The following is an 8,995-nucleotide window of genomic DNA, read 5'->3' as shown; positions in this document are numbered from 1 at the left end:
GCATAAATAACCATGCATTACCTAGCATGCCAAACATCACCTACTAGGCTCTAAAAGCCTTAATTAAACTATAGCCTACTCCCTATTTACTATAGGGAACCAAAGTCATACCTTCGTCCGTCGTCAGCCCGCTGATGTCGCATGCCCCAGAGCCTAGGCATAGCCTAGCTACGACTCCTAGATGCCTCGCCAGAGCTCCGCCGCCTGGCTGCTACTGCGGACACTGTCCGCTATAAAATAAACTATTTCCTACTCCAACTCTTAAAGAAAGAGTCCCGAAACCCTTAAATAGAGCGATTATCGAGAGAGGAGAGGGAAAATTGCACTTAAAAATGAGGGATTCGGACCCCTATTTATAGGCCATGATCGGAAGCTCCGATCTACTGATCGGAAGCTCCGATCGGTGCATGTTTGCCACGTTTTGGACGGCCGAGATCGGAAGCTCCGATCGCAGGATCGGAAGCTCCGATCTCCTGCATCTGGCCACGTGTTTCAATATCCTTGACACCTGTTTCTGGTTGAGATCGGAAGCTCCGTTCTCGGATCGGAAGCTCCGATCTGCCCGGTAGCTCCGAACTGTTTCTCATGCTTCCGAACTGGTTTTGGTCCTCCGGGACCCCCGGGACCTACCCCACCATTTTCGGACGTTCCGGATCTGATTTTCCACTTATTTTAACCAAATAAGGACTCCTTAAACATGTTTTGACACTTTTAAAATTATATGTCATTTTCTAACATGTTTAAAATCACTTAATTTTGTAAAATGGAACCGGGCTACTACATAAAGATAGTTAAAAAATATTATATTTTAGGAAATTGAAAGCTAGTTAGTATAGGGGACATGTTTTAAGATTAATAAATGATATATAATATATACTAGCCGTCGTGGCACACGTTTTGCGTGTGTAAAACATGAAAATGAAGAAAATTAAACATTTAAAAGTATCTATATTTATAATTATGTATGTATGTGATAAAATATAATTAAGTAAATAAGAGATGTATTGTTACTTAAAAAAAATGAAGGTATCAAGAGGTTGAAACTTATAACTACACAAAATAGAAATAAAAATAAATTCAGAAAAATATAGTGTAAAAAAATATGTGGAGTCGGCCTAAGTAGTGGATAGAAAGTTTGGAGAGAGATGAAGGTTGTTGGAAGGCGTAAAAAGTAGGGAGAAAGTTTGGAGAGAGATAGTGTATGTAGGGGTATAAAAAAATAAATAAGTGAAAATTCACCATGACACCATAAACAGTTTGTATAGGGTGCTTAGACCTAATAATAATATAGTAAAAGATATGTGTATCCTATTTTCCTAATATTAATTAAAACCTCCCGAATATTAAGGTTTAAGCATGCCATGCAACTTTATACAATATTTGATAATTTAAAACTATATTATGATAAGAAAAGAATCACTAAGATATATATCATTTTAATCCTATCCAAACTTATTTTACTCTTAATTCAAATTTAAATGATCGTATCACTATTGACCCAAAAATATATTATCGTAAAACCCCAAGAAATTTTGAAATTAACTAAAATTATTCTACTTAATTATCAAAATTGTTGTAAAAGAGATCTTCAAAACCTTATTTATCTGTTTTAAAATAATTATTTTATTAATTTCTCAATTTTGAATTGTATAACACAAACATGTCTTATTGGCTCCATTACGACTGATATTCAACACTTATTGGAGCAACAGCGACACATCAAAATTATGCATATTTGGAGATGGCTGCTCACTCAATATCTGATTTTGTTATTTTTTCCTCGTTCCAATTTGTTTGGGAATTGAAAATTTTTTCTGTATGGTTGACTAATCTTGTGATGAAGAAGCTCTCTATTACTCAATAAAATTGCAATAATTTTCACCGTTCAAAAACACAAACATGTCTTAAAAGTATGTTTTGTATATGTGCACACATACAAACTTGGGGATTCTTCAATGTAGAACTTGTTTGCCATTGACTTAATTTTCATTACTTTTTTTTTGAGTTGGGAGAGGGGATTGTCATAATTGAGTCTCGAACTCGAGACCTCATCCCATATTAGGGACTTTGGTGCCAGATGAACTATACGTCATCGACAATTAATTTTCATTTCTAATAAACTATTTAAACATATATTTCTCTCAATTATTACTTGTTTAGGGTTAATTTATGAAGAATTAATATCAAGTCATCTATCTAGGGGTAATACAAAATATCTCACTATAATACAGAAAATGCTAATTTTTCTTGAATACATATATATATTTATTTTAATTAATTTTTAGAACTGATAAATCTGATATGATGAATTAAATAATTTTTAGATGCATTATTAAGACAATACCTATACAAATAGAGTGTTTTCATTTTCAATGATCGCACTATTGACCCAAAAATATTATCGTAAAACCCCAATATTTTGAAATTAACTAAGATTATCTACTAAATTATCAAAAGTTTGATAAAAATCAACCTTCAAAACCTTATTTATTTGTTTTAAAATAATTATACTATTACTTTATCAATTTTGATTTTTATAATAAAAACATGTTTTAAGAGTATGATAATTGTATAAGCACACACACAAACTTAGGGGATTCTTCAGTGTAGAACTTGTTTGCTAATGACTTAATTTTCATTTCTAATGCACTATTTAAACATATAATTTCAATCATTACTCTTTTAGGGTTAATTTATGATGTATTAATATGAAGTCATCTATGATAATACACAATATCTCACTATAATACAGGAAATTGCTAATTTAATATACTGACGAACTAAATTAGCACACAAATAAATCGTAGACATGCAAGTGCCTAACTTATGAGATAATATATTTGTATTAAAAAATAACATTTATAAATAGAAAAATTGATCGTATCTAAAAAATTCATCTACACAAAATTGAACCGTGAGTTAATGCTGCATTTAATAACACGAAAAATAGCTCGCGACTGGCAAATTAGTGTGGCCGCGGCCACCTGGTACCCTAAACCAAACCAAACCCTATATAAGTCGGATTCCGCAACAAGAAAATCTAATATCAGATAACAATGGGGATCTTCAACATTTCCACGTGCTTGTACCTAGCACTCGTGATCCTAATCGGATTCCGCTTCGATCACGTTCCGGCTACGGATAGTAGTTCCGCGGGAGAATCCGAATCTGGAGAGTTCGTGGTGACCTTGGGCCACTCCAATTTCACTGATTTCGTCGCCAAACACAAGTTCATCGTCGTTGAATTCTATGCACCTTGGTATCTATTTGGTTTTGATCATTATTTCTCTTTTTTTGAAGTGTTATTTACGTGTTTATCTGCTGGGATTCTGGGTGGGCGTTTGGTTGTCCACTTCTTGTTTTGTTAACTGGCTTTTTTGGGGTTTTATTATTTTTATGTGTGCTTGTGTGTTTTTTTTCCAACTGCTGCATCTTTTTTTTTTTTTTTTTTGGGATTGGTGGATTTTGTTTTTTTTAGGTTTGAAGTGTTAAGCTTTGTATCTAAAAACGAGGATATTCTGTTGCTTTGTCAATTTGGAGAATTTTTCTTCTGCTGAGAAATTGAGAGACTAAAGTGTAAATGATGAAGATCTGTAAAGGAAAAAAGGGGATATATGAAGAGATCCGTAAAACTGAAAAAGTGCATATTTTTTAAGCAGGCCGTCTTTGACATTATGATCTAAAGTTTTTTCCCTATTTAAATCTCGAAACGTCTCAGAAATGATGAACATTTATTACCTATCAGTTTTATTTGAATCATGCTATCGGTGTAAGTTAGTATCATCTTTCACTTATAGAATCATTCTACTACAGTTCAGACAAAAAAAACTGTACTCTTGTCACTGTTATGGAGGTTTTTTCCCAATGAAGTTGCAGTTTTTACTTCCTTAACAACTGAATATGTTAGAATCTCATCCAATAGAACAAGCCTGTTTTAATGTTCATATGTTTTTTTACCAGGTGTGGCCATTGTAAGAAACTTGCTCCAGAGGTACTTTTACTGTTTTTCTAATTGGAATTTGTATTACGTGCTTTTTGGAAATATCCAGAGAATTCTTTTGATCTGTTCTAAGTATCTTCTATGAATTTTCAGTATGAAAAGGCTGCATCTATTTTGAGTAAGACTGATCCTCAAGTTGTCTTGGCAAAAGTAGATGCTAGCGATCAGAATAATAAACCCCTAGCTAACGAGTATGAGATTCGAGGTTTTCCCACTCTCAAAATACTGAGATATGGTGGTAGTGTTGTTCAAGAATACAAAGGACCCCGGGATGCAGATGGCATAGTCAGTTATCTGAAAAAGCAAAGCGGTCCTGCTTCGGTTGAACTTAAATCACCTGAAGAAGTTACTTCTATAATTGAAAGTAACAAGATTCTTGTTGTAAGTCAGCTCTTAGTTTCTCATAAACCTGTGTTACTTCATGAACATCTAGCATGCCAGATTAGGTTTGACGCCCTCTCTTGAAATGTATAGGTTGGAGTGTTCCAAGAATTATCTGGAGAAAGTTTTGAGAATTTCACAACTTTAGCTGACAGATTGCGTGATGACTGTGAATTCGGTCATACTATAGACGGAAAACTTCTCCCACATGGGGATATATCATCCGGAGGGCCTTTTGTTAGGTTGTTTAAGCCTTTTGATGAACTTGTCGTCAATATCCAGGTATCGCACGAGGTCTCAATTTACAATATCTTCTTTGGAAATTATATATGTTTTGTTCTCTTCAGAAAAAAAAAATTATTGTAAGCCTAACCTGGTAACTGGCATTCTTGCTTGCAGGAATTTGATGTGGATGCTTTGGTGAAATTTGTTGAAGAAACAAGTATTCCTACTCTAACCCTCTTTGACAAAGATCCAAAGCACCATCCTTTTGTCATTAAATACTTCAACAGCCCCAATGCCAAGGTGAGATGCTTTTACTTTTTCTTTCTGAAAGTACTTAACTGGTAGTGTTGTAATATGTAACGTAAATAAAGAACTCGTTTATGGATTTTAAACGTCAAGAAATGTTTTTTTCTACTTCGTCACCTTCTTTATGTTATATATGGATGGAATATGTCTTTAAGTTTTTTTTATTGTTTTCCAAGGCTAGTTACTGGATAAAGCCTTTTCGTTTGGCAGGCAATGTTGTTTCTAAACTTCACAAACGGGCAGTTTGATGCTTTTGAATCAAAGTATCGTAATGTGGCTCTGCAGTATAAGGGCCAGGGTTTAAGTTTTCTAATGGGTGATGTTGAAGCTAGCCAAGGTGCCTTCAAGGTAGTACGTCATCACCTTCTAGTTGAGCTGTATACTGAATATCGTTTCTAACTTGCCATCACTGCCTGAAATGAACAGTATTTTGGGATCAACGACGATCAGGTTCCACTTATTATTATCCAGAAGGCAGACGGAGAGAAATATCTCAAACCAAATGTTGAGCCCGATCACATTGAATCATGGGTAAAGGACTTCAAGGTACTTGTTTCTTCATCTATATCACCTTCTATTTAGCTTTATCCACACCCCCCACCCCCCACTCCCCCCAAAAAAAAAAAATCATGTTTCACCTACCATCTCTTCATTTTATGATGAGAAAACTTCAATTATTTCCTCACCAGGCAAGTTAGGGAATAGTTAATCCCAAAAAATTTGCATCTTATTCTCGTAATTGATTAAGAATCTTAAATGTTTCCTACTCCAGCATGTGCTGTTTTACTTGCTGCTTCTTTACAGTAACTAACTAGCATCTTATAATAACACATGAAGGATGGCATTGTGCGTCCGTACAAAAAGTCGGAGCCTGTTCCTGATGCCAACGATGAGCCTGTTAAGGTAGTGGTGGCTGACAGTCTGCAGGAAATGGTTTTAAGTTCTGGAAAAAATGGTGAGTATTCAATTCATTCATGTTCTTTTTTACGTTTTCATCATCTTGAAACTTCCACTCGTGTGGGTCTGAAATTAAATTTGTTTTTGTTGAAATCACTTATGATTATGTACCTTCTTGCACCATTAAATAAAACTTTTGTTTATTTTTTTGACGAGCACATAATAGAATTTATAATCTGCGCCGACTTTTTTCTCTCTCTCGTTAGAATGCTATTATCTCACTATTGTTCCCATCTTAATGTGACTAGAAATTGACAAGAAAGAAATTTCCAATTTAAGTTAATCCCCTTTTAGTAGATTCATGTTTTATTTTCTGCATTACACCCTCACGTATGGGCAAAATTTGTCGTGCAGTTTTGTTAGAGTTTTATGCACCATGGTGTGGACACTGCAAAAAGTTGGCTCCCATCTTGGATGAGGTTGCTGTGTCATTTGAGAATGATCCAGATGTTATCATAGCAAAAATCGTAAGCTTTACTCACCCATACCACCGGGTTCCACATTCTCAGTTCAATCTCACAAGAGTTAAAATGGTTTTTCATCTCTCTCCTTTTACTTGACATTTGAATGTCATTGTTCTGTGTGATGAAATGCAAGGGCCATAAATAGCAGGATCTATTGCCGCTGATGTTTAAATGTTTGATGGTTTTTGCTTTTCTTTTATTTTTTCCGACACCTTAAGTTTCCAATGTCACTTTTAACGCAATTATTTATTTGATATTTTGCAGGATGCTACTACAAATGATATTCCACGTGAGACATTTGACGTTAAAGGTTATCCAACATTATATTTCAAATCATGTAGTGGGAATGTGGTGCAGTACGATGGAGATAGAACTAAAGAAGATATGATAGAGTTCATTCAGAAGCACCGAGATACAGTTGCAAAACAGGGAAGCAGAAAAGAGGAGTTGTAAAGAAGGTATTGAAAGTTCCTACATTTATGCTCATTCTTGCGCATTAAGGGTTAGCATGTGGTCATTTACTGTCGAGTGCAATGGTTGCACTTGGACATACTATCTTACACCCTTTTGTAAAAGAAGTTTGACGCCCAACCAATTCCTAATGCTGCTGTCAGACGTACTCACCACCCATGAAAATAAATTATCCAGGAAAAAAAAAGGAAATGGAGGATCGAGCTGGTTGGATTTACAATGCTCCTCCAAAACTTCTTGGGCCCATGGCCAACGAGATCATAAGCGTAAATGTTTACCAAAGTCTCATTTCTGTTTCGCAGGTGGATCATCTTCGTTATCACCTCAAACATTTTGACCAGATCGGCAGCCTTTAATCTTGAAAGTCTTCCAGGGTATTTGGTGAACTTTTAAAAGTACAAAGTAAAACAAGATCCCTTCCATCGTCCCAAGTATCATCATCCTGCTCCTTAAAACTCCTCTTCTTCCATCTCCTGAGTGCATCCGTTGGTTCTTTTCATCTTCAATCTAGAGTGTAAGCTTTTTGATTAGCAAGTGAGCAAAAATTCATGTCAACTTTTTGTGCAGACTGTTCTGTGATTATAAATTGCATAGCTCATGTAGTAACTTATTTAACTGTAACTGCGACTTCATTTATTTCAGAAATCATGGTTCCTTGTTGAATAAATGTTTGTCCTTTTGCACTTCTTCATTTGATGGATTATATATTATATTTGAAAAGTCAGATAAAAGATGAATTAATTTGTGTTTTGAATAACTATTTATTTTTATTTATATATGATACAAGAACACCCAATACTAACTAATATAACAACATTTTTCTTTATATATTGTTTTATTTTTTATCCAACCACTTAATTTTAAAAATTAATAATTTTTATTAAAATTTTTAAAAAACCTATATAGTACCATGAACTGCAACGACGAAAAGTCGATCGGAAAAACAGCCGCATAAACATTGCATTTCACATATCGCGCTGTGGGCTTCGTCCGTCTACTTCGAGCAGTATGCACTGAACGTGTATGATGGCTGTTCTGTTAAAAAACTTAATATACAGAAACTATTTTCTGTTAAAAAAATCAACCGAAAAACAACCAATGCCAGTCGATCAGTAGCACACATACATATGTTCAAAGTGATGATCAAGGGCAAGTCCAATGGTTTCTTCATGGGCAAGAGGAGGTTACGACAAGGAGATCCGTTATCACCACTTTTTTTCACATTATGTGTTGAGGTTTTTTCGAGAATGATGAAAGTGATGGCGCGCAATCCGAATTTCAAATTTCATGCCAAGTGCTATGATCTTCAAATTACTCATTTAGCATATGCAGATGATCTGTTGTTGTTCTCAAGGGCGAATCGTGCTAGAGTGTCCTTGATGCTCGATTGTCCTAAGAATTTTGGGAGAATGTCGGGAATGAAAGTTAACTTGAACAAGTCCAATGTCTACTTGGCTGTAATTAATATAGATACAAAAGCAGACATCGTGGAAATGTTGGGAATGAGCGAGGGCACACTACCGTTTCGCTACCTGGGTATTCCTCTATACTCGACTAGATTGAAATCATCAGATTTTAGTGTACTTGTGAATGCAATTAGGAACAAAATCTCGGCTTGACCGTCCAAGTCTTTATCTTATGCCGGGAAATTTGAGTTGATTAAATCCGTGCTGCAAGGAGTTGAATGCTTTTGGCTCTCTATTCTACCCATTCCTGATTATGTGCTTGATACGGGGATAACTAAACAATACGTTCCTATAGTTTCCTAAATTTCCCAAAAATATACTAACACTTTATTTGTTCCCAGTTACGTCCCTTTTTTAACGAAAGATTTCCCTGACATGTCCTCCAAACAAAAAAATTTTCTATACTATCCTTATATTAAAAATTTGTATTAATATTATTTATATTTCCATATGGCTCACAAAATGGTATCAGAGCCTAGGTTAATTATTCAGACGTAATATTATTCGTTAAATCATAACTTTCTTTGTTGAAGAGGAGATTTTCAACAAAAAATGATTTCAAATGAAAATTTGAACCAAGGGGATTTCATTTATATGAAATCCTATAAACAAGTGAATCTATTTAAGACAGATTCCTTCCAATAGGTCTTAATTAATAAGGCTCTCGGTTTTGTATGATCTGGAGGGATTAAGAAATATGATTCTAATTCTCAATTTCTAGAGAT

The 8,995-nt window shown here is 34.7% G+C and overlaps 1 protein-coding gene across 1 annotated transcript; it reads left to right on the top strand.

Annotated features, from left to right (window-relative positions):
- Positions 1-2,959: 2,959 nt before the first annotated feature.
- On the top strand, positions 2,960-7,487 carry LOC140880883 (protein disulfide-isomerase). The gene is made up of 11 exons (XM_073285734.1): positions 2,960-3,259; positions 3,961-3,991; positions 4,094-4,381; positions 4,475-4,663; positions 4,781-4,906; positions 5,123-5,260; positions 5,339-5,458; positions 5,750-5,867; positions 6,224-6,336; positions 6,598-6,791; positions 7,107-7,487. Exons 1-10 carry the CDS (start codon positions 3,057-3,059, stop codon positions 6,784-6,786), a joined length of 1,515 nt encoding a protein of 504 aa, XP_073141835.1. The 5' UTR covers positions 2,960-3,056; the 3' UTR covers positions 6,787-6,791; positions 7,107-7,487.
- The last annotated feature ends 1,508 nt before the right edge of the window (positions 7,488-8,995 follow it).

This window comes from Henckelia pumila, chromosome 2 (genome assembly GCF_033568475.1).
Source record: "Henckelia pumila isolate YLH828 chromosome 2, ASM3356847v2, whole genome shotgun sequence".
Taxonomy (NCBI): domain Eukaryota; kingdom Viridiplantae; phylum Streptophyta; class Magnoliopsida; order Lamiales; family Gesneriaceae; genus Henckelia; species Henckelia pumila.
Note: the sequence above shows the minus strand (reverse complement) of the source record. Positions and strands in the feature narration are given on the sequence as shown.

Excerpts from the sequence above, each read along its gene's own strand:
- LOC140880883 (XM_073285734.1), top strand. The coding sequence starts at position 3,057 with ATGGGGATCTTCAACATTTCCACGTGCTTGTACCTAGCACTCGTGATC. Across the intron at positions 4,907-5,122 it reads TCAACAGCCCCAATGCCAAG|GCAATGTTGTTTCTAAACTT; the intron begins GTGAGATGCTTT and ends TTCGTTTGGCAG. Across the intron at positions 5,459-5,749 it reads CATGGGTAAAGGACTTCAAG|GATGGCATTGTGCGTCCGTA; the intron begins GTACTTGTTTCT and ends TAACACATGAAG.